Genomic DNA, 24,009 nt, shown 5'->3' with positions numbered 1-24,009 from the left:
TTGCAGCATGTTCGAGATCATTATTTTATAGGGGAAAGAGAGCGCTTTTGTTCTCAACCTATCTGTGTTTACTTTACTTGGGTAATCCCACCCTGGAAAAATACAAATTTTCTTGGACTGTTTTGATAAGAAAGTACAAATTTTTCTTCTCTCTTTGTTTCTTTTTCTGGATCAGCCCTTTCTTTCTGATCGGTAACGTTGACAAACTGGCAGGAATCTTAAGTGCCTTTTGCTTCCTGCTGTTGCAGTCGTGACTCGCGAAGTGAAAGATGAGAAAGGGCAGACGAATTGTATTGGAGGTGGGTCAGTTTTCTCACTGAAAACCAGGGAACAACGCTTTCTGTTACTTCTTTCATGTTTTCTTCTTGCTTAAAGCGCCTTTTTGAGAGCGGGATTTTGCAGTCTCTCGCACGTGTTAATTCCACTCGCCCCTCATGCTTTTGTTATTCTCATGCTCATTTATAATTCATTTTCGCAGCACAACTTTTCTGCAGTTTTTTGGTCCAGCTGATGCTTGAGATCTATCCTGACGAGTCCTTCTGAATTGGGTTTCAATTGAAGCCTTGAATCTGTTGCCCTCGTGAGCTCTCTCTTTGTCCCTTTTCGCTTGCCTCATTTGTGCTCTGTTCTTGCGTTGGTTTTCCTTCGTTAGAATTCTTTTGTCTGATTTTTGTTGTTTGTGTCTGCATTTGAACACATTGGGTATCTAGTAATCATGTACAAATGAGTGAATTGTTGTTCTATTGTCCCTAGCGACTGCTTGAAATAATGCTTCTTCCTAATGGACTTTTGACTTTTGGCTCTCTCTTCATGTTTCTCAAGGGAGAAGCAGGACGTTCATGCTCTTGACAAATGGATGAGAGAAAGATTCCTGATTCTTGTTTGTCGTCCTTGTTCTTATGCGAAGAAAAGGTCAATGACTGGTATCCAATGTACTTTGGTGTGTCGTGCGCGTTCTTCGCCCTGAGACTCTTGCCTGGTCGGGAGACGGACGACGACAAATGGTCTGAGGTATGGAACACGATACTCCACGGAAGCGCTCAGTTGCTGGGGTTGCTCGTGTGGAAAGCTCAGAAAAAGGGAACTGATGAGGGGAAAGGCGCGCTCTTAGCCAAGCTAGAGATGGCTGAGCGAGAGAGAGACGAATTGAAGAGAATTAGACATGAAGACGCAAAAGCCAATGAGAAAGTAGTCTGTATTTTTGCGGCACAAGAGCAAAAATGGTTTAATGAAAGGAAGAAGCTTCAGCAACAGATCAGAGCACTCTCGAATGAGGTGAGGGTCATTAGGAAAAAGAAGGATGAAGAAATTTCTGGGTTGAATGAAAGACTAAAGGAAATGGAGCTTCTGGTCCTGTCAAAGGATAAAGAATTGCAGGAAGAGGGACTGAAGAGAAAGGAAGTGGAAGAAAGGTTCAAGAAGGCCGAGAATTCTGCGGAAGAAATGAGGGAGAAAGCAAAGCGAGAGGCTAAAGAGCATGCCTCAGAAATTTGGAAGCACAAAACTGCATTCATCGAGCTCGTGTCGAACCAACGGCAGATCGAGGCCGAGATGGGTAGGGCCCTCAGGCAAGTGGAGACCACAAAGCAAGAGCTCGAGTTGGTTTTAGAACAGAAGGAGGAGTCTGAATTGATGGTCCAAAAATTGTCCGTGGAGATTGTGAAGATGCAAAAGGACATGGAACAGAAGGACGATATTCTGTCTGCAATGCTGAGGAAGTCCAAGTTGGAGACGGCGGAGAAGCAGATGCTTTTGAAGGAGATTAAGTTGTCAAAATCTAAGAGGAAACAGGCAGAACTAGAGACAGAAAGATTGAGGTCCGTATCCGTGTCCAAACACGGGGGACACTCGTTGAGAAGTATGTTGGCTAACCAAGTCAATCTAAAACTCGAGGGTATATACGGAGCAAGAAAACTGAATTCCGGTACGATGGGATCATCTCTCATTGGGAAGGCCAGGTTGCAGGCAAATAGTCTTCTTGAATACGAGAATCCCGATTTTTCTGGGGAGATGGAGGCATGCGCTCCTGAGTATGACAGCTATTCTCAAGAACAAACTGAGGCACTAGGTAGACGCTATAGTCTCTTTCCTGGCTTTCTGTGAATTCCTCTTGCTAATTCTTGAAACACGAATGACATATAGCTCATCATGAAATTCTTGGCTAGTATGATTTCTGTCTACTTTTTTCTGCCTCTCCTTTGATTTCCTAATTGTTTATCTGTCCTGTTCCTCGAAGCTATCACAGCTGATGTTAAGCGGTTGGAACACTGGGTTCATTCGGAAGCAGAGAAATATGCAACTCTAGCTGAGGAAAGGCATCACCTTGAGCTAAATGCCTTCGTGGAACAGATGAGGCTCAAAGATGAGAAATTGGAAGCTTTTCGTTGGCGAATGCTGAGCTTGGAAATTGAGTCCAAGCGACTGCGGTCTCATGTTGAGGGTTTGAATAGAGACATATCTCAACTCAGAAACACTAATACGAAGTTGGAAGCCCTGTTGTTTGCACGAGAGGATGAGCTCGGTGCTTTTAAAGAGCAACTCGGTTCACAATCAAATCATATCAATTTCCAGAGGCCTTTAAATGATCCGTCTATCCATGATCCCGAGCTAGTTGAAGATACTATTTGGTCTGAAGTTAAGATCGTTAAGAGAAGACTGGGGCATAAGGAAAAAAAAGGAGATACATCGGCAGTGAAAGCTTCTCAAGATGAAGATGCAGAAGTAATAGTTGAAACTGCATTAGTTTGTCAGCCGGCCGAAGTGACAAAGGTCCAATCTCCTCAGAAAGTTTCTGAAGAACAGGAGGACTGTGGTGATTGTGTTCCTAAGAGAGAAGAAAGTGGAACTCCCACAGATTTGGGCACTCTCCAAAATTTACCGTCTTTGAGCCGGATTTCAAGCAAGACGAAAAGTTCTTCCTGGAAAATGGATCTTCAAGCTCTTGGAGTCTCGTGCAAGATCAAGAGGCTGAAGCAGCAACTTCTCATGCTTGAGAAGTTGATGGGAAAGCAAGAAAGGAGCGAAAATGTCGAAAGCAAAGATGATGGACCCATTGGCATAGAAAATTTCCTGTCTCTGGTTTCTTTGTTGACGAAACAAGTCGGCCGGTATCAGTCACTCCAAGAAAAAGCCGATGATCTGTGCAAGCGAATGGTAAACTTCTCCTACACATAATGCACTATAACTTATGGACTTGGTACTAACAGAAAGAAATATCATAGGGGGAAGCCTGAGTGATCTATCGAAATATGTTGATTCATTTTCCCATTGGATGGTTGTTTTATTGCCGGGCAATAAATGAATTGTTTAGCATCAGCAGCAGCAAGTTTGATATTGACATTTATCTTTATCTAGCGAAGGGATTCCAGTGCCTATCTTTATCTAGCGAAGGGATTCCAATTCCTGTCTTTATCTGGCAATAGATGTCTCTCACAAGACTTGCAAGCCGAATAGGAAAAGAGGGAGGATTTCTATAGTCCTCTCCTTAAAATCTCTACAGTGCTTTCTCTTTTTCCTCCTTTCTGTGCTTATTTTAGAATGACATTAGCTGTAATCTGATCCTAATCTGAATTTTCAGCATGAGAACAATCTGGATTCGACTCTCGTGGATTGCAGTGCTACGAAATCAAGGGGAAGGACTAAAACACTGGAGAATTTTCTCGAGGAAACGTTTCAGCTTCAACGGTACGTGGTCGTGACAGGACAAAAATTGACAGAGATACAATTGAAGATAGCCGTCGGATTCGTCGGAGCAGCTGAAGAACTCGCGAAATATGCAACCTTTGACGTGAAGCGGTTTGCCGATGGCGTGAGGACTCTGTTTCAAGAAGTCCAAAGAGGCCTGGAAGTCCGAATAGCTCGTATCATCGGAGACCTTGAAGGAACCTTAGCTTGTGATGGGATAACACATCTCAGGAGATAACCCATAAAGATGAAACAGAGATGAGTTTTAGGTGAACTGTGTTAAGAGGGATCAATCCACCATTTCTTCTCACATTTCCCCTTTCTTTTTACCTTCTGTAATATATGTATGTAGTTACAGGACATTGTATAGGATTATGCATAGTTCCAATCGCAACAGAAATTCCATATGACTGGATATGTTCTCAACCCGAGGATATATGTCAGCTTATAAAAGCAACTCGTCCCAAAACTTAATATGGGTAATTGTCACTTTGATCTTCCATCTGGGGCCTTCTCTCTGAAACATCAGGTTGCTACAGAACATTTTTATGGTATTTAAGTTTCATATGAAACGATTCTTGAGAGAAATTACTTGGTATCCTCAAAAGGGACAGCACAAAAGGAAGTAGAAAGGCGATGCTCGACTTAACTTGTGAAGCTGAAAAAAAGCTGAGGCATATTGGCATATTCCAGAGGTAAAACAGGAATGTTTCCTTGTCCAAGAAAATATTCCATGGCATATGGCATCTTATTATAGACTCTTTGCTTACCTTCTTCCCATTTTCTTCATTCTCGTCATCCTGCAACTGCAAATCTCTTCACAGAGGCTCTCTCCTCTCAGAGAGTATCGATCAGGTAAGTCTCCCTCCCTCCCTCCCTCTGCACAAGCTCACTGAGTTTCTTTTTACAGAAACTCCTGTCTCCCACGGTTGTGTTCTGATCATAAGGTAGACTTCTTATGTTCTGGTGATATTGCTTGTAGTGGCATGAACATGGCCTCAAAAATTAGAAATAAGCTCTTAATAGTTAAATGACAAAGAAATCAAGCCCGGAAATCTTTTGAGAGATATGCTGTTTTCTTTTTTATAGATTACTTGAGAACTCACTTGGAATCTCTTCTTTTTTATCAGTACTATTGGCATGAATGATCAAGCACTTTCATGTTACTAGTCACACACATGCAATAAACTCAAGGTCTAGGTCATTGGGAGCACTTCCACACAAGACAGGCTGAGAAACTTCATTGGATATATTCATTAAGGAAATCAAGAAACATGGTTTTTCCTAGTCAAATAGTTACAAATTTTGCTGATACTCCAATGAAATACCCTTCAGTGTTGAAAGGAAGGGGTTCTCAATTCTCATAGTTGTCTCCCTCTTTTGCCTATCCTAGAGCAATCTGCCTTAAAAGTTGGCTTCCTCTCTGGACGGTCTTGACACTTCTGTCAAGTCTTATTGCGCAGTCAAATTCTTCTATTTTCAGTAGAGGATCATGTCACAGGAGCCACTCTAACTCTGGTGAAAGAAACTCTGCAATGTAAACGGAGCAAATAAACAGTCAATATTCATTTTCCAGTACCTAAAAATTCAACGAAGCCTGGTCTTGAATTGGAGACAGAAATGACTTTACCAACTGAGGGTCCTGCCTGCGCACTATTAGATATGTGAATATGTGAGGGCAGGTTGGACCTTGATAGGCTTTAGGAATTCCATTGCCTTTCTTCCAGACTCAAATCCCATTATTAACCAACCAAAAAAGTGCCAAAGGAAGAAATTTATCCTTTCGATAATGCCATCAGCAAGACACGTAAGTAATTCTCCCTCAGCATGTGTTCTTGCAACAGACATACTTGTCTCCGGCAATCCTGTAAAAGGATCAGTAGATATCAGCACTTGCAGTTCTTCAGAAACGAATACAAGCATTTAACCTAAGAGATATTGCAGTGCAAGTCTCAGTTCTGTTTAGATAAGATCAATGCCATGAATGTGGGCTAGGCTTGGCCCATATGGTCTCTTTCATGATGAGCATTTGCCTGCACACAGGTCACATGAGTGTATGACACCCATTTACATACACACATGACTGCACGTGCATCCAACATGCACAAATGCATCAGAGAGTGAATAAATGAGCCCGGGAAATGATTGCGAGCATGGAAATAATCACCAGAGCTTTTGTTAGGCAAGGCAGTCCAAAAATGGTGGACAACCTTCATTTCTGATGCCTTGATCAGCTCGAGAAGAACTTCATTAACCTGAACATAAGCCTAGCTTCAATCAATCTTTTGCAGTTCAACAATCAAGCCCAGGTGATTAAATCAACTTGTGTGACCAAAATAAGGAAACGGTTTGATGTGATTCCTCATTTTTGAGAAACTCTGGACTGCAATAATATGTTCTAGAGCCACATCTAAAAACCTCTCTAGTCTTAACAAACTTTACAAATTCCTTTGATCTCAGTTCATATACATAACAAGTAAATTGAAGTAATTGAAGTATGTCCATTTCATTAATTGTTAACACAACAGAATAGTTTTATCCAACTTATTCACGTGTTTGTCCACTGCACCCAGAAATCCTACTTGCCCGTTATAAATTATCCTGGAGCAAGCATGTAATTGTGCCAGAAAAACTATCCACTAAAAATAAAGTATCTAGCTTTCCAATTCTTGTTCCAAATAAAGTACCTCTTTAATCCTCTCATGACTCACTAGGTGCCCTCCATCAAGCTCTATCATCCTAGCAACAGGCTTCAATTTCTCTGCCAGACTCCTTGCATGACATATTTGAGCAACAACGTCATGCCTGCATACAACAAGGTGAACATACAGCAAAATCGCCAACATTCTACCAAATGACACTGACTGCAATCAAATATGACAGAGTAATCTTAATCATCGCTGAAGTAGAATTACACTGTTTGCGGCAAGCATTTGTAAGTATCTGAAGAAATTTAGAGCTGGGAGAACGCTACTCAAACCATTCCACTAAATCAGGAACTCATACTTCTTGACAGTGATAACTGATTCTGTCAATTCATCTATGTATCTTGGTTGGCCCCTCGTGAAAATGCGATGAAAGCAAATGATTGATGTTGGAAAACCCCCAAAGGTGCTCATGCCCCTCCATCATTACGGGGATACTGCTGGGGGAGCCATAATCAAGTTACGTATTGATTGACTGAGGAGAGTTAAATATCAACATAGAGGCATTTTCCCATTGAATTCCTATTTCTTTAACCTACTGCCACTTTCTGATTCAATGTTCTTACAAATTTCCTGTTGAACTGCCACTATCATTTTTAATGTCAGTGCATAAGGTTAGTCATATACCTTCCATGAATGATTGATACAGGAAATCCAGCAGAACGGATTAATTCTATCTCTGTTCTTGTCATTCTGTGCTTCCGGCAAGCATTAATCTGACCCTGAAAGCCATAGTTTGACTGCAGTCCAGTTGTTGTAATACTTTTTACATATTCCTGCAAGTGATAGGATCTAGTCCTCAGTCAAGTTACCACCGTTAGACTGCCATTATAAACTAGTCAAAAACCAATTATTGACTTCGACACAAAATGGCAATTTTCAGCGAAGTAATCTCTTATTAAGTTCATTCAGTTTCAGTGAACTCCAAGCAAGGTGAATAGTCATAAGTGAAAAAAAGTTGCCAAGATAAAATACCATATTTCACCATGGTTATTCAGAGGTAGGTCCATTTTAAGTCTGACCAACAAAGCAAATGCGTCACTGGAAATCCTACGGGTAGGAAAACTCATTGATAGTTTGGCACTTGTTTATAAAGCATTGTTATGCATTTAAACCTGGAACACACTTGTAGATGTAAACACTTACTAAACCTTTAAGAACCCTCAAGAAACCTCTAAATAACAGAGTCACTAAGACCATGTAGAGTTTGCTCCATTATGTTAACGCTAGACCAAAGAAACTTGAGATATTTCAAGATTTCTTACTTGGTGGAGTACTGCCCTCCGGGTGCTAGATCCAACATATTCCTCGAGATATTCCTGCACATAATACATTACGCTTCCATAAGAGCGAAAAATAGACCAACAATATCACCCCGTGGATTGCTCTCTCTCCCCCTCCCTCCCTCCTTCCCTCTCTCTCTCTCTCTCCCTCTCTCCCCCTCCTGTCCATGGAAGCCTAGAACATTAATGCACTTCCATGTCCCAAAAGAAAACTCCAATCATAAGAACACAATCAAATTTACTTGGGAGTCCTTGATTCACGCTATCTCGGAACCATTTATCATTCTGCTGAAATCCTCATTTCTTTAGGATGGAGAAAGAGCAAGTAACTCTCCTTTGACAGGGATGGAAGGACGATGAAGTGGATTTTACAATGATGATAACAACTGCCTACCTTTGAGTAGTGGGTATCCAAATCAACGTCAGCCCTTTGTTCCGGTGTTTTAGCCCTAAGAAAGCGGATCGCAATTGAAATGGTTCGCCTGTCAATCTACGGGAATCAAAAGATCGCTGTTAGACCACTCAAATAGTGGTTCAAGTGCAATATCAGAACTGGGTTCAACATTTTTTTCTTGTTTTAAGTGACAAAGCAATTGCATCATCCCAAACTACTTTAATTCACATGGTAAATAGCACAACTAGTTACTTAGTACAAGTAAGAGAATTTCTTTGGGAAAGTAATAATGAAACCGATTTTCTTGAGGAAAACAGCTTCCACTCCCCCATAACAATCTTTCATCATATGGTGATGTCAACGTACAGAATATGAATGCATTCAAGTGAACAATAAGCAGTTTCACCGTTAAAAGGCAAACAGCTGCAACCACGACGCAGAAAGGCTCTCGCTAGTTATTGATCTTCCTTAGTATCTCTATTTCAAAAAATCGTTGTCCCCACGCAATATCCAAGGCTAAGTCCTATGCCTCTAAATCACTTCTCATCTTCACAAGGAAAAGGACTCCTGTAGCTAATCAATGAGAGATCTTTCGAAGATTTTTCCATCTGAATGTTTTTGTGTGGTAGCTGTAGCTGGGACATTTGAGAGATGCAAACTGTGAAAGCAACTTCAGCTACCAAGCGCAAACATTAATAGGTAACATTCCTTGCATGGATTAAAATGCGCAAGTGACCAGCCAGTAAAAGATCATAACCGCTCCGTCTAAGCAGTATGGCAGTAAAAAAAATCCATTTCCTTTTGTTCGTGTGGCTAAGGCAAAGGATAGGAGCAGGGAACAAGCTCAGCAAGCGATTAAAGAACCACCTGTCTGTAAAGTACCGAACAGTGAACACCCACTCGAAAAAATAGATCTGATAATGATAAAATGAAAGAACTGGAAGAACTTTTTCCCCCCTTTCAGTTTGCAAGGAGAAAAATGTCAATCTCTATTCAAAGGAAGGACCATCGCATACTGAAAAGGATGCAATACCTTTGGGAAACATTCAACACCTCCACCAGTCACATTAAGCAATCCTAAAGATAAAACTCTGCCGGGCACCATGGCAGCCAACTTGCAAGCGATCATAGCTCCTGTTTCGACAGCCAGAGAGGGTATTTAGGTACCCGGAAACAAACAGGAACCCGATCCAGACTCACAGGTGGACATGTCATGGATGTGGTTAGTGCATTATTAAATGGCCAGACAAATCCAGGCATCCAGAAAATGCAATCAAAATGGTTGTTTCCAAATCTCATGAACCGCAGAGCCGAAAAAGGCATCCATGAAATTTGGGTCATTAAAAGCTCACCCATTGAATGGCCAATGACATGGGCTCTTTCCCAACCCAGGTGATCGAGTAAATCAATCGCATCTTTCGCCATAATCTTTGTTCTGCTCCAGAAATCAGATTGAGAGTCAAAGTCAATTCTCGTTAAAAAATTGTTGGAACAGCACCAAATTATCATCAAACTAAAAGAACAGGAAAGGCATCCATTGTTCAAGATTAGTCCAAGGAAAGCTGAAGTTACATTTTTGCTTGCACCAACTGGCAACCATTCTCCGAACAGTATACTCCCCATTCAAGAAACTCATATCTTCTTACGAAGCAAACACTGAAACAATCAGAAAGCACGGCATGCCTCGATTGGACTTACGTGTACTCCGACTTGTCGGTGGGTACGGAGCTCCGACCCGCGCCGCGGTTGTCGAACGCGCATACCTCGACCCCGTTATCACCAGCGCCAGCTCCTCCGTCGAGGGCTGCCCCGAGAACCTCGTCGTTGGGCTGGACGGTGCCCGCCAATCCTCCAACCTGGGGGCCCCAAGAACCGTGCGTCCCAGCCAATCCTGCTCGTTTCCATCACCGACAACGTCACATCAGGGTGAAAAACAGAATCTGCCCAAAAAGCGAAAGAAGAACACCATTTTCGTAATTCCAAAGAAGCAAACTTTTCTTTTTTTTTTTCCTTGGGCTGGAGGGAGACCTATGATGAGGAGGACTTTGACAGGGCCGCGGCCGTAGGTCCTGTAGAAGATTTCCATCCCACTGTCGTCCACGGGGCAGAGCGGCATTGTGTTCCTCCGCGTGAGCGAGGTCGACCGACTGAGAGAGAATGAAGAGAATGCAGAGAACGACTGAAGGAGGAGGAGGAGGAGGAGGCACAGTGTTGGTTGTGTGCGCGCAAACTGAGAACTAAGAATGGACGAACGAGCGAGAGAGAGACTTTATTTAAAGGGTCACGGTTGCGGCTGCGGACGTGGCGGATAAGCAGCGGGGCTTCGCCACGTAGGATGGTCGGCGGGGGGCCCAAAGATAAAAAATTCGCCGGGGCTCCTCGGGATCAGGACAAGAGGCAAAAACGAATATCATGTGCGTTATTTCCAAAGCTCTTCATTTTACTCGTGTACACAATATCATTGATTACACGCACACTCCTCAGCCATAGATGGACCTCTCTAATCATTACGCTTTTAATGAGGAAACATCTTTATTTCCCTAAGTTATTAATCTGGGTGGTTTTTCTCAATAAAGGTAACGAGCGACGAGGTCTAAGCGCTGCCCGCCGTCGGTTTAGCACGAACCCAATAGCAAAAACTTTCAAATTCAAGCGTCATTAGTATTATCTTTTTCTTAACCACACTTCATCACTTGATATTTGGAAAGTACAGGGATTTCGGTAGTACGTTGGGTATGTTCTTGTATGTGGCAATGGGACCGTAGAAGTACCCGTCAACTGTTTCTTCCCCATGTCGTTCGGACCATTTCTTTAGTTGAAAGTCCTGATTGGGTGTGATAATGAGCGGCAACACTCGAGTCAAATCCAATCGTTCTGCCAAAATCGACGGTTGCGATGTTTCCCCGCATAGCCAACTTGCACGTAGACACGTTTACATTAGAGAAAGTCCACCACTCTTAGCAGATTTTGATTTATAAAATCAACCGACGACAAAAGCATGGAGAAGAAACCAAGCTGCGTGTTTAGATAATGTTGATCTCTGTGTGTTTGTGTGTGTATCTACAAATAAATGAGTGGAGAACAGAGCCTGGTAGGCTTTTGGCTGGTCGAAGTTGACATCGGATTCTGACCATATCTGGAATCAAACTGAAAGGCATGAGGGAAATAAAGGGGAAAACAACAAACCAGCCCAAAGACTAGGTCGTCTTCGTGGCCTTCCTCATCATCGTCATCGTCATCGAGAACGTGGCAACAGGAGCGCAAAAACTCTTCCACAACCAACCAACCTACTTCACAAGGATCGACCGCAAGGAAGCAAGCTCGGTAGCTGAAGAGTATTTTGATAGCCGCTACAGGCATACGAAAAGCCCCAAGATCCACCATCGCTGTTTGATAGCTGGCATTGACATGGGTTTGGCATTCGATGTGTTGTTGAAGCACAGCCACACGATCAACCCACTGGTCTTAGGAATCGAACAATTTGATCTGCGGGCATGATGCCCAGGTTGTCATACAAAGCAAGTGAATGAAAATCCTCATGTCGCAAGAATTTTTATCTGACAACTCTTGCATATAACCTTGGAGAGGAGAATCGGCGGGCAGAATTTCAAGTCCGTGTCCAAATATTGCACCTCTGGGCACCGGGCACATCCTCCAAGCAGTATTTTCGGGGAGGAAAAAAGGACACAGAAAGGAGGCAACCAATCATCGATAAGAATTTAAAACGAACAAGAGATTCTCCCGGTAGAGAGTATCTGATATGACGAGCAAAAGTCAGAAGATCCTCGGTATTCCAACTCACAACTCATATTAACCACACTTAAATAAGTCATTCCTCCTGGCTCCCCCTAATTGCATCGGAGTTCAGCAGAATGCGGCTTCTTCACAGGAGGCAAAACGTTTTGAATGGCATCAATAAGGAGGAAGGACGACCTTTGTCCGAGCAATGGAACTCTCTCCCACTCTTTTCCTTTCAGTGTCAGCTGCAGACTATCATCCAGGACAGTCAGGCTTTTCTATACATTGGCACGGTCCACGGACAGCAACTTGGAAAGAGCACAACACCATCCTTTGACCAAATAGAGTGGAGATTATAACCACTTACCAATGCAGTTGATACTGGCTCCACATGGCAGTCCTATGTAGGACAGAGAAAATGACATTTAGCCTCCATGCCTTGTAGCTGTGACCACGTGATTCCTTCTGGTTCCCTGAGTCTGGTTGCACAAGTATCTACTTCAGCCCGTTTATGTCAAGGAATGAGAACAAGAGGTTCTCTGTACGAAGAACAGGTGAAGTTGATATCAACTGTTATTGACACTATAATTAGTATCAGTCAAAGGTAATTGTATCACTAGCAATTTTCTTTTTAAAACTGAAAAGGATGAGACGAGCGACCAATGTAGCACCCGCCCTTTTTTTTTTTTTTTTTGTTTGCATGTATGAGAAGGGATTCTTTTTCATTTCCTTCCTCACCGCCCACCCATCCTTTGGGAAATTCCCTAGCGCTCGAGGCAAGGTAGGAATGCTCGGCCTGAGCAAAGACTTTGCATGGTCTGGGTCTTCAGGTTCTGCTATTCCCTCCATTGGTTGTAACCATAGGGACCCCACACCCTGCCACCAACTATCGAGTTGCAGGTCCGCCAAGTCTGACGTTGCATCATCAGTAATGATTATGAGGAAGGTGGTGGCGTTGTATGTAGGGATGTATTTTTAGGACATTGCCATGGTGAGCTACTTGTTGCCAAGCAACCCCTGCTGCTAACATCGCCTTACTTCGGAAAAGGTATCAAAGAGGCAGAGAGATGTTTTAGCAAAATATACAGGGAGCTAACAACTAGGACTAGCAGAAGTTCTTTCTATTGATTACATGTGTCAAACATTCTTCCATCCATGACCAAATCATCCGAAACTAAATGTCGGTATTGAAATTATAGTTTCTTCAGAATGCCAGTAACTCCGAAAGCATGACAATCTGAGCACAACATGAAATCACTGTAAAAACCATACTATTACAGTACTGGCCATCAGAACTCGGTGTCACAGCCATCACAACAGTTCAGGCAACTTGACACATGAATACTGCAGCTCATAAATTTAAAAATGACCATGATAAATTTAAGTTATAGAACTGCCGGCTGCCAATTCAGCAGCCTCCGCTGGACATTTTTGTTGATACAGGTACTCAGTAAATAGTCGCTGACCGATTTCGCACAAAAATGCTCAGAGAAATTTTTTTTTTTTTCCTGATTTTGAAAAGAGAAACGTTAACAAGGCAGGACTCTTCCTTTATAGCCTATTCACTGCTGTGATCATAGATGATATGAAAGCGGTAATTAAAACAGATCAAGAAAGGAATTTAAAGTAAATTGAGAAGATCAAGAAAGGAATCAAGTGCTACCTCAATGACCAATGGTTGGATGAATTGGCTCCTGTCTGTGTAACAACACTGCCATCCTCATAATGCGCATCCCAGTCACAGCCGTTGGTAATTGAATGAGTCTTCCAACAAGTTGCTTGAGTAGGTAGGTTTAAGCTCAACAACTAAGGCTTGAAAATTCCTATGTGACAAGGCAGGATAAGGGCATCTAGCTAAACCACGAGTTCCTGATACACGACGTCAGGATCATGTAGAGGTATTCTCTTGATTTTCAACCAATAAGAGGCCAATCTTTTGGGCTACTTGTGCATACCAAATCACCCAGAAGGAGATGGATGCAGATGTCCCAAGAAACTAATAATGTATCATTTGCTTGTATTTCATCTTGAGTACAGACAATCTTTTCTGCAGCTGAACTTTTTCATCCTTTTTTCCTAATTTTTCCATATAGAACACAATCTTTTTCAGGGTTACTGTGACTTCTTCACTCTCACAACCTATCTCTTTCTCTTGGATTTTTAGAACTCTCTGGAGAAGTGCCAATAACTTGTCATCATCCTTTCCCATGCGAGTCTGAATCGAAATTAAACAGTCAAGAGCCTCCCCTGCATGACAAATCAGAGGGGAAGAAGATAAGCTGCAAGCCTGCAATAGAACAGGGAATTCCCAATGTTTTCAACCCAGTCCATTTGTGAAAAGATTAGCATTGCATAATATAACTCCACAAAATAATTTTCCTTTGAAGACTGAGACGATGCATAGAGATGATCTTAATGAAGACAGAAAAATCTAGAGTTTACCAACTGGTAAAGAATCTTCTCCAAATGCTTCCTCGCGAATCAGCAAAGCATCCTTGGCAAGTTCCTCAGCTTCTTCATCCCTTTTCAAACAGTATAGAGTCACTGCAAGATGAAGCATGGGAAAGCTAATGGAGGGATCATCAGGCCTCAAGGTCCGCATCATTTTATCTAAACCAGTTCGTAGCAAGCGCTCTGCCTCCACAAAGTTTTTTGAGCGAGAATAGGAGGTTGCAAGATTTAGAAGGTGTCTAACAGAATCCGGATGATCCTTTCCTTTAGATTTCTCAGAAATTAACAAGCACTCCTCCAACAGCTGTCTCCCTTCATTACCCCTGCAAGTGCCACATTGAATCAAATGAAAAAGTGAACTACGTCTGGCTGTGATTCTGAAATGCATGTCAATTATTATACACTCAGATAACTGTCAGATTGGCAATGTTTTCTACGTGGTTATTTGAATAAATACCACGAGGGTACTAACCCATTTACATTATAAAGAATACCAAATTAAAAACCACAAAGTACCGATTAAATGACAAAAGACAATAGAGCCCCGACAACTATAGGGCCAATTAAACCCTCAACTTGCCCCCTTGACAGGCCACAAGATTAGACCATTCACCAGAAAAGATTAATGAAAGACTTATGAACATCTCCTGTACATTGACCCTGCCCCTTAAAAAGGTCAAAGTCATGTGCTCAGTCAGCATGTCGGGAGAGTACTCCCTTGAAAGTCATCTACATGCTTTTCTCAACAGCAAAGGGTAGATGGAAGAATGACGGGAAAGCTCTTTTATTCTGGGAGCACCCAATAAACATCTCCCGTAATACCCTTAGCATTATAATAAGTATGACAAAGATAACTTCAGCTGAAGGTCAAAACCAAGAGTTACGAACGAGTACACTGAATATGCATCTAATGACGACAGATTACAAAACAATGACAGCATAAAGTAATTCGGCCAGATACAGTAGTAAATGTATACCTTCCGGTAACATGAAGTAATTCGGCCAGGTCTATTCTCATCTTCTCCATCATGGGATCATCCAAAGCCATAGAATTTGAATCCTTGATGATCTGAAGGGCTTTTTTGTATAAGTTAATAGCTTCATTAACATCTCCTGTAAATATGCAACTTAACATTAGCTCAGGAAAATATTTACTAGACAAGTTAGTGAGAAATAGGATAGTAATGCACAGAACAAAACTCGCCTTCTATGTGCAGGAAAGCTTATCTCCGAAAAGGACTTTATTGTAACACCCACTATAATTGCTTTCATTTTTCTCAAAGCATGGCCCTCTCATCAACCAGACTGATCTACACTAAGTTTCAACTATTAAAAGCCTAGTGTCTTAAAAGCAAAGAAAAATATTACAGTGGGAGTAAGAGGGAGATCCATATTGAGAGTAGGAGCGAGTAAGAAATTACCTTTTGCACACTTCACATGGGCTAGGGAAGATAATGCCATTCCAACTCTTCCATCTTTGTCTCCATATAAGGTTTTATATATGCTTAGAATTCTAACAGAAACATCAAGCAAGGCAAGGTAAACATATATCACAGGGTTCATTACTGCTTAATAAGTAGTACACATCAGCGAGTAGAGTTCAGTGCAAACCTAACAAAAGGGCTCTCTGCCTCGTCAACCTTCCCTTCCATTATCAGAAGATTGCCAAGACCAGATAAGGGAACTACCAAATCTTCGCTTTCAGGGCCTCTACTCAGTTCTAGAATGTTAATTGCACGACAGTATATCCCTGTAGCTTTAGCTGTTCTTTGGATAGAGCCCAGAGCCTTTGCCATTCCCAGTAATGGCATGACAAGAAAAGTACTAGTTTCACCTGCAATTCAACAAAGAGAAAATAAGTGAAGAACAACGGCTGACATCTAGCATTGCTGCTCTAAGTTGACTCCAAAGTGTGAGAAAGATTAGAGAATTGGCATTACAAAATAGCAAAAAAGTGAGTGTAACAGCACCGTGCATTCATCACAAGTCTCATGTTTTTGTATTGACAGAAGATAATCAGGGTAGCCAAAATCATTTTTTTTCCTCTAGGACTGCTAGGGTGCTTAAAATCATATTGGAAGATCACCTCATAAAATCGTAAAGTAGCTTAAGAAGCGCTATTGGAATAATAAACATATATTTTTTTTTGGGTCGATGAATAATAAACATAGTTGAAAAACATCTTCCAAGCATAAAATGATATATAGTGTATAATAGATTGAACAGTACAATCTAACATGTCCATTACACATGTCATAACAATAACCAAACTAATCTGAAATTTTATTTTAATGCATATAAAACTAAAATATCTAAATGTTGACTTTAATACCAACATCCCAAACAATAAAAAGGAGTATCTGCTTACTTAAAAAATGTGAAATGGCATTGAAATCGCTTCACCTCAATATAGCTAGCCCAAGATGAACAGATAAAATTGACAATCTGCCAAAAATGTGATTATAACAACTAGTTCATGCAACTGCAGTCTACATAATGGCCACCCTGTTAGCTGCTTAGTCCAACATGGTCAAGTCAGCGACATGACCATCCATGCAAGTCCAACCAACAGAGCTATCACATTGGTCTTTAAACTAGATCCAGGCAACCCCACAGAGTTTAAGATTGAACATTGCACATCGCATGTACCATATAGCTGTTCAGTAATGCTGATAGACCTTCTGTACATGACTGTTGATTTCTCAAACTTCCCCAAGCTTGAATACATACTCCCCATATGCATAAGTACCGATCCAAGAAGACTTCCATCGGCATATATACGGCCAACAACTTCATCCATCTGGTTATTCATGAAATGCAACAACAGATGAGAGAAGAATCACAGCCTCATACAATAGCGATTGATGTGCTTTAGCATCCAACACGTGGATCTAGGTGAATCATTACAACATCATCATTTCAAATGGGAATTAGCCAGGCAGTAAGTCGTTGGATCTCCCTCATACGATGGCGCAGTCAACCTCCAGAACAACACAGGCAAGAAGATACAACAGAAAGATAAATATGCATTTGTTGATTTATCTCTCTTAAGAAAGGCACCTGACAAATTATTTCATACATAGGCACCACCTTTTCCCCGTTATATCACGAAAGAAACTATAAATACTCTATCTCGAATTCATTCTAAAGTTCCACCAAATCAACCCCGCACCCCAGGGGCTGGTTCATTACCCTGCAACTCAGCAATTATCTGAAAAAAAGAAACGAAAAAGATTACCATCTCCAGTATGGTCTCAACCATTTTGAAGTCTCCAATGCGCATGTACCCCAAGGCTACAACGTCCAGAACAGCAGCTTCTTCTATGCTTCTAGAACCTGAATCTATCTCTCCCTTTACAGCTTCGAAATTCGCTTGAAGTAGGCTTACGGCATCTTCATGCTTCCCTACGGCAATCATATCTTTCACTTCATCGAATAACTCTTGCAACTCTCTCTCAAACTCATGCACGCCTCTCAAGGAATCCGCCGAGGTTTCCGACCTGCCAATTTCCACACATTGAACATCGACCGCACTCATCATACCTCAGGCACCCCCCAAACCATGCACTCTCGGAGTCGGAACATTTTCTAACCGCCGAATTTCAAACAATCAACACACTATCAAACCCGAGGATGAGGACATAGACCTACCTCCCGAAGTCGGCCGTTCTTCCACCACCTTGATCCCTAGTCGTCACGCTGGAACTAGCAACGACTCTAATTGGACCCGCGACAACCCTGCCCCTGAATGTCCGCCGCCGGAGACGAGCAACAGAGAGCGTGGAGGCCATCGGAAATGGCAGGCTCGTCCTGGAAAATCATGGTTTCGAGCAGAGGAATTCAGCTCCCGAGACATCCGATAACCAACCATACACCTCGAAGCGGTGACCAAGTCCTCGTCGAGAGAAGAAGATTTACCTGTAGGCGTTGGGACAGAGGGGAGGTAGAAGCGAAGACGTCGCCATTCCAGTTGCAGAACGGAGGAACTCCATTCTGGCGGACGAAAAATTTGCAGAGTCGAATCTACGGCGCTCGAGGTGTTGGTGGGTTGGACTGATAAGTTTCTGATAAACCCTGTACGGTTCGGTTTTCTCGTTCTTCCGTTTTCTTCTTTCGAGGGTCGGACCGGACCGAGCTGATCGCGGGGTTCGGGTCGAGGCCAGGCGAACATGCTTTTGCTTAATCGTTATATAATTTTTTTTTTGGTTGGGTTATACGTGTTTGACTTTGATTAGGTGGATTTTTTTTTTATTGCATATTGCAATTTCTAAATTCAAATTTGCCTATTCTTTTGTTGAAATCTTTATTCTATCGAAAAAGATTTAATTCATTTTATCAAAAAGTAGGGCTTGGGCCAACATGCTCGAGTTCGACACGTGGGTTAGCACAGCCCGCAATATTCTAAGTGGGGGAAAATTGTCCAAAAGGCGTAAATCTATTGTGTTTTTCCTAATTTAGTCCTAAATTTTTAAATTTTGTCAATTGAGTTTTAAATTTTTACATTTTTTTAATTAAATTCATGCAATCAATTTTGGCTAAAAATTGCCGACATGAACGTCGATCGTATTACGTGGCTCGATTAGAGCTGACATAAATAATTTTTAATAATATTTTTTTATTTTATCTTTTTTATAAACTTTTTTCTTTTTCTTTTCGGCCGGCCCTGCCCTTTGAACATAAGAAGGAAAGAACAGGGAGAAAATAAAAAGGAAATGAAAAATTTGAAAAATGTATTATTAAAAATTGTTCATCTCGTGTCACGTAGGAGGATCGATTTTCACATGAGCAATTTTCGATTGAAAATGACTGAAGGAACTAAATTGGCAAAACATGATATGTTTAGGATTTAATTGATAAAATTTAAATATTTAAAATTAAATTGATAAGAGTGTAATAAATTTAGGATGTTTAGAAATTTTTGCTTCCACGTGGCCACTGGCCAGACCTTCCAGCACCTTGCGAGAAGACGACTAAAGTGACAAGGCGGGCATGTGAATCGAAGTGACAGCCGAATGGCATCCTCAGAAACAAGCCGTCCAATTGGCACTTTCCACCGGTGCACGAGAATCTCCTCCGTCGCTGCAAATCAGTTACAAAAATTTCAGTTAGTGGCCAAGCATTCTCCTCTTATCTCTCCAAAACCCCCCACCACCACGAGCGAAGAATCTCTCCCTACTTCGCTCTGAAAAATTTCGCCGGAACCAGGAAAAATCTCGCTGCTCGAACTCAGTCGATCCATGGCGCTGCTGAGTCCGCAGCTACGGCGGTTCCTCTCGACCAAGCTCACCTGCGACTCGGCCTCCAAGTCCCCGACCAAGGCCAGCGCCGTCGCCACCAGGCCGAAGAGCCGGTGCTGCTCCGCCATCGCGATCGACGCGCCGTCCTCGCTGGCGGAAGTGTCCGGTGTCCGGTGGGGGTACACGAGCGTGCAGGGGCCTCGGGAGGAGATGGAGGACGATGTCGTCGTGAGGCCCGATGGCCTCGACGGCTTCTCGTTCGCGGCCGTCTTCGATGGCCACGGAGGTTTCTCTTCCGCCAAGTTCCTCAGGTTAAGATAGTATACCATTGTATTTTTAGTCTGTATTTTCCTGGTAATATACGCTTCCCATGCTTATAAAACTCCAGTTGGTCCCGACGATCATGAGTTCCAATGCAATTCTAGTTCCTCCGTTTAAGGAAATGCTATTTACTCCTCCTCGTGATTTTCTGGTTGCGGGAATGTGTTGTCGGGAATTGGTGCTAGAGCTAGCTCTCAATTGTTGTTTCTTTCCGAGCTTCAGGGGAGTGAAAAGCACACGCACAATTCACTCCATTCGCTTAGTTCATCTAAGGCACGTAAATAAGATCAACACTGCTCTTCTGGACAAGTTTGAAGCTATGTTGATGTTGTCCGTCAAATTGCCATAACTCTGTTCACATTTAGTCTGAATAATCTAGAATTGGCCACGTTGTCGGTCTGAGTTTTAATTTGTCTGCAGAGATATATAGGCTTTCAATTTAATCCTTAGGTTGAATTTGATGCTCTGAGTACAGGGATGAACTGTTCAAAGATTGTGTCATGTCACTACAAGGTGGTTTGGTCCTGAGTAAACAAAACATCAAGTCCATCCAAGAGGCACTGCTGGAGGCATTTGCAAATGCAGATGCGAAATTAGTGAATTGGTAAGCTTTGTTTGTGCCAGTCAAGAAAATTTGGTGCAGTTTAGTCAATAAAACTCAGTTCAGTTTTAGTTGACAACCAACGAGAATAAGCCCCATAAAGTATCCTCAAGTTGTGGCATTGAAGGTTTGTATGATCTTTCATTTTGGGAAAGGCTTGATACGATAGGAGGAGAAGATGAATCGGGTTCAACAGCTACTGCTATATTCCTTGGGAGTGATAAGGTCTTTGTTGCCCATGTTGGGGACTCATGTGTGGTACGTATCCTTTCCGTGAATATATAATAGGTCATAATATCTCCAGATTCATGGAATTCAGAATTAAAGTAGTTGTTGTATTCCAAAACATGTATCAAGCCAAAGTGAAATATGTATTGTGTTGGATAATGCACGGTTGCAGTTGCTTCTATTATAGCAAATTTCTTGAACGAACTTTACATTGCTCCCTATAAAGATATCCAGCACAGAAGCATTTAATTATGATGTCATTCTTTATTTGCTTGATTGCATCAACGACAGTGATCCCTCTGAACTTCTGCTGCAGGTCCTCTCCCGTTCTGGAAAACCGGAAGTTTTAACACATCCCCATCGACCATATGGAAGCAGCATAGTTTCTCTTAAAGAAATCAGAAGAATCAGAGAAGCAGGTGGATGGGTGTGTTTTCTTTTCCCCCTTTTGCTTTGTCTTTTCTGGGTCCAATAATTAGAGTAGGATCTTGAACTCAGAAAGTACCTACGTAGTGGTAAGCAGCTTTGATTCTCTAGGTTTGTCATAGTATTGCATCTCTGGTTATGAGTTCTTAATTAAGTAATACTGCACATGATTCTCTAGCTAGTACTTTGAAGCATCGTGAATCTCACATGAGCCATGGATGACTTTCAATCCAGTCCTAGAATTTGCATTTTTCTCTGTGATCATAGTTACTATGCAATATGTGGATGACTCTTTTGTACGGTGACCATAGGTTAGTAATGGAAGGATTTGTGGCGACATCTCTGTCTCTCGAGCTTTTGGTGACATACGTTACAAGACAAAAAAGAACGAGTCCGTTTCTGCAACTATCATCTTTTTGTTGATATTGTTTGTTTGCAATATCCTAAATAACGACCTCTTATCATACCTCTTGACGTTTTTACTTTTTGGTACTTGAGAAGGATGCTGCAGAAGGGAGTTGAGGAAGGAAGATGGTCGGAGAAATTTATTTCTCGGTAAGTAACCACATAACTGTTCATTATTGTTTGCTCCTCCTGCTGATGCTGAAGAGAGGCGGAATGCTTGGGGTACAAAATTTCAAACGAACTGTCTTTTGGTGAAATCACTCTATAGATCCTCTAACCAAACAAACGGCATATCGAAAAAATTGATCTTGAAGTTTGTTATCGCGTCACAGTTGAAGGGAGTTGGTTGGTTCATTTCACTGAGAGATGCTTTTAGGATGAAAATGTGTTCTGATGCTCTCCACCAATCTAGTGTGCCATTTGCCCCAGTGACTTAAGGGTGATTAGCACCTTCATAAACTTACTATGTGACAATTGCCCATTCATTTTGATGAACAATTAATGGGCACGGTTTGTTAAATATGCAATAACCCTTTTGGTAGTTTGTAAGCTTGCAGCAGGTGTGCATGGATAACCTTTTTTTTTTGGGAAAACATGTATACTTGGACTGGAATTAGTTTTCCAAGTTGCTAGCAGTTCAGATTTCATAACTTTGACAACGGACACACTTAATTCTGTACAGCATTCAGTTCAATGGGGACTTGGTCATTGCGTCTCCAGACATATACCAGGTGGCTCTTGGTTCTGATGCGGAGTTCATACTGCTAGCATCTGATGGCTTATGGGACTACATGAGTAGGTATTGCTCTTTACTTGTTGATTAAGTACAGTAATACAATAAACTTCTTTTTTTCCTTTTCTCTTTCTTCCTAAGTTAGGAGGTAATATAACTTTCTGGTTGTCGCCAATATTTTTTTCAGCTCAGATGCCGTTGAATTTGTCAGAAACCATCTTCGGCAACATGGAGATGTTCAGGTAATCAACTTATGCTGATTCAATGACGAATCAGCCTTAGACTCTTCAGTATATTATATCAACATACTGATCATCTCCTTTCCCTGTCATGCATGATAGTTGCTTTCTCACTGAATCACTTGATAGCTAGCCCGTCGCTTCCTTTCAAAAACTGACTTGCGCCTAAGATGCGTCCTTCAAACTCGCTCGATTCTGGTCTTTCTCTAAGTTCCTTTCTTTTCATTAATGCAGCTGGCTTCTGAAGCACTTGCAGAAGCAGCTCTGGTAATTGTACCTTGCAGTGTGAACTATTCCATCTCCTAGGAATGATCTCCAAGGGAGAGCCACTAACTCAATAATGCGTGCATTTGCAGGACCGGCGTTCCCAAGATAATATCACCATTGTGATTGCTGATTTGGGGTACGCGCATCTTTGATCTGCATGATTTTAGTACTTATTTACTTAATTGAATGGATTGGATTAGATTCTCACCGGACTGCAAGAAAAATCATGTCTTGTTGATTAAAATCGAATCGGTTCTCAACTACCTGAGCTATCAGACTCGAATCCAAATAATGAAATCTGTTGCAGTTTCTATTTTTGCATGTCCTTTTTAACCTTCTTGTTGATAAATCTGTGTAGGCACACAGACTGGCAAACTTTACCAATGCAGCGACCGAATGTAGTTTATGAAGTGAGCCAAGCCTTTGCTACCATTGGTCTCGTGTCTCTTGGAATTTGGATGTCTTCCCTGCTTTCTTGAAGAAATTGGAGCACGATCAATTCCCCACATGTATATAATCAAACACAGAGCCTTCCATTTTTGCTCTTTTCCCGTGATATTATTGTAGATAGCCTCACTTAAACCTGCTAGATAGCGCATCTTAGATTGATACAATACAAAATTCTTCAAGCAATTTCCAATGTGTTGAAGGTGTATTCATATGGTCCATCCTATCCTACAGTTCCCAGCTTGCACTTTGGAGAAGCTGGAGTTAGGTTATGCTTTGACAGGAACTCTTCAGCTAAATTGTTATCGACCATTTTTTTTTTTTTTTCCTTTCTGCCCGGAAATTGAAGCTAATGGAATCGACGAATGTTCAACCCAAAATTTTAAATTGATAGGTGAGGGATATTACATGAAGGTGAGATCGCCACTAAAACTCCGTAGACAAGCTATGCAAGGTACTATATTAAGAGTCTCGTAAAGTTATATGCAACCAGACCTGGAATAAGAGCTTGATTACATGAGATGGAGATTATCCAGGGAAACAAAAATTATCGTTTGTCAGCAACTCTCGAGATCGTCACCCCTGTCAAATTCACATGGCGTAGCGGTTTTATCACTTCGACAATGCTCAAGTAAATGTCAACAAATTAATCATAACGACGGCGTCGACAAGTATTAGTTTAAGGTGCAGGCATATAAGATTCTGTACTTCTCACCGCCTTCCATAACTATCTAAAGCCATGATGACCTCGTATGTCAAGGACAAAACATTACGAAGAAAACTACGCCACACATCTTTTGCTCATGACGCGGGACATTCTGAGTTGGGAAAAATTATCAAAATAGTTATA

General features: G+C 41.7%; 4 protein-coding genes across 6 annotated transcripts; 2 read left to right on the top strand and 2 right to left on the bottom strand.

The window, feature by feature from the left end:
- The first annotated feature begins 158 nt into the window (after positions 1-158).
- LOC115742281 (cingulin) lies at positions 159-4,672 on the top strand. 2 transcript variants are annotated; one of them, XR_007196785.1, is made up of 4 exons: positions 159-580; positions 823-2,068; positions 2,237-3,233; positions 3,272-3,557. XR_007196785.1 is itself a non-coding variant. In XM_048271794.1 (4 exons), the coding sequence occupies exons 2-4, from the start codon at positions 853-855 to the stop codon at positions 3,920-3,922; spliced, it is 2,478 nt and encodes an 825-aa protein (XP_048127751.1). In that variant the 5' UTR covers positions 161-580; positions 823-852; the 3' UTR covers positions 3,923-4,672. The 2 variants fall into 2 exon arrangements, 1 of the variants encoding a protein (XP_048127751.1); XM_048271794.1 differs by lacking the exon at positions 3,272-3,557 and adding an exon at positions 3,578-4,672 and having other exon boundaries at positions 161-580; positions 2,237-3,153.
- Positions 4,673-4,907: 235 nt separating this feature from the next.
- On the bottom strand, positions 4,908-10,311 carry LOC115742282 (putative aminoacrylate hydrolase RutD). Of its 2 annotated transcripts, XM_030676473.2 has the most exons (11): positions 10,095-10,311; positions 9,765-9,957; positions 9,419-9,501; positions 9,100-9,200; positions 8,067-8,162; positions 7,655-7,708; positions 7,017-7,165; positions 6,372-6,489; positions 5,852-5,939; positions 5,297-5,549; positions 4,908-5,215 (listed from the first exon to the last, which is right to left on the bottom strand). In XM_030676473.2, the coding sequence occupies exons 1-10, from the start codon at positions 10,180-10,182 to the stop codon at positions 5,341-5,343; spliced, it is 1,179 nt and encodes a 392-aa protein (XP_030532333.1). In that variant the 5' UTR covers positions 10,183-10,311; the 3' UTR covers positions 4,908-5,215; positions 5,297-5,340. The 2 variants fall into 2 exon arrangements, with proteins under 2 accessions (XP_030532333.1, XP_030532335.1); XM_030676475.2 differs by lacking the exon at positions 7,655-7,708.
- A 1,327-nt stretch (positions 10,312-11,638) lies between these two features.
- On the bottom strand, positions 11,639-18,325 carry LOC115742337 (nephrocystin-3). The gene is made up of 10 exons (XM_048271795.1): positions 18,174-18,325; positions 17,907-18,065; positions 17,494-17,755; positions 16,905-17,055; positions 15,867-16,089; positions 15,677-15,768; positions 15,233-15,368; positions 14,247-14,578; positions 13,468-14,051; positions 11,639-12,343 (listed from the first exon to the last, which is right to left on the bottom strand). Exons 1-9 carry the CDS (start codon positions 18,245-18,247, stop codon positions 13,801-13,803), a joined length of 1,680 nt encoding a protein of 559 aa, XP_048127752.1. The 5' UTR covers positions 18,248-18,325; the 3' UTR covers positions 11,639-12,343; positions 13,468-13,800.
- Positions 18,326-19,300: 975 nt separating this feature from the next.
- On the top strand, positions 19,301-23,345 carry LOC115742347 (protein phosphatase 2C 57). The gene is made up of 11 exons (XM_030676576.2): positions 19,301-19,803; positions 20,289-20,417; positions 20,570-20,672; positions 20,959-21,069; positions 21,380-21,459; positions 21,570-21,623; positions 22,156-22,272; positions 22,394-22,448; positions 22,680-22,712; positions 22,802-22,848; positions 23,071-23,345. The coding sequence occupies exons 1-11, from the start codon at positions 19,493-19,495 to the stop codon at positions 23,189-23,191; spliced, it is 1,161 nt and encodes a 386-aa protein (XP_030532436.1). The 5' UTR covers positions 19,301-19,492; the 3' UTR covers positions 23,192-23,345.
- The last annotated feature ends 664 nt before the right edge of the window (positions 23,346-24,009 follow it).

This window comes from Rhodamnia argentea, chromosome 10, assembly GCF_020921035.1.
Source record: "Rhodamnia argentea isolate NSW1041297 chromosome 10, ASM2092103v1, whole genome shotgun sequence".
In the NCBI taxonomy this organism is placed as follows: Eukaryota; Viridiplantae; Streptophyta; class Magnoliopsida; order Myrtales; family Myrtaceae; genus Rhodamnia; species Rhodamnia argentea.
The sequence above is the reverse complement of the archived record's forward strand: the minus strand, read 5'-3'. Positions and strand labels throughout refer to the sequence as shown.

Coding starts and splice junctions, on each gene's coding strand:
- LOC115742281 (XM_048271794.1), top strand. CDS start 853: ATGGATGAGAGAAAGATTCCTGATTCTTGTTTGTCGTCCTTGTTCTTA. Junction 2,069..2,236: donor AGAACAAACTGAGGCACTAG/GTAGACGCTATA, acceptor TGTTCCTCGAAG/CTATCACAGCTGATGTTAAG. Junction 3,154..3,577: donor ATGATCTGTGCAAGCGAATG/GTAAACTTCTCC, acceptor CTGAATTTTCAG/CATGAGAACAATCTGGATTC.
- LOC115742282 (XM_030676473.2), bottom strand. CDS start 10,182: ATGCCGCTCTGCCCCGTGGACGACAGTGGGATGGAAATCTTCTACAGG. Junction 8,163..9,099: donor GTGTTGAATGTTTCCCAAAG/GTATTGCATCCT, acceptor TGATTCCCGTAG/ATTGACAGGCGAACCATTTC. Junction 7,709..8,066: donor TGGATACCCACTACTCAAAG/GTAGGCAGTTGT, acceptor TATTATGTGCAG/GAATATCTCGAGGAATATGT.
- LOC115742337 (XM_048271795.1), bottom strand. CDS start 18,247: ATGGAGTTCCTCCGTTCTGCAACTGGAATGGCGACGTCTTCGCTTCTA. Junction 17,756..17,906: donor AGAACGGCCGACTTCGGGAG/GTAGGTCTATGT, acceptor GGAAATTGGCAG/GTCGGAAACCTCGGCGGATT. Junction 14,052..14,246: donor AGAAGATTCTTTACCAGTTG/GTAAACTCTAGA, acceptor TTTGTCATGCAG/GGGAGGCTCTTGACTGTTTA.
- LOC115742347 (XM_030676576.2), top strand. CDS start 19,493: ATGGCGCTGCTGAGTCCGCAGCTACGGCGGTTCCTCTCGACCAAGCTC. Junction 21,070..21,379: donor TCAGAGAAGCAGGTGGATGG/GTGTGTTTTCTT, acceptor CGGTGACCATAG/GTTAGTAATGGAAGGATTTG. Junction 22,849..23,070: donor ATTGTGATTGCTGATTTGGG/GTACGCGCATCT, acceptor AAATCTGTGTAG/GCACACAGACTGGCAAACTT.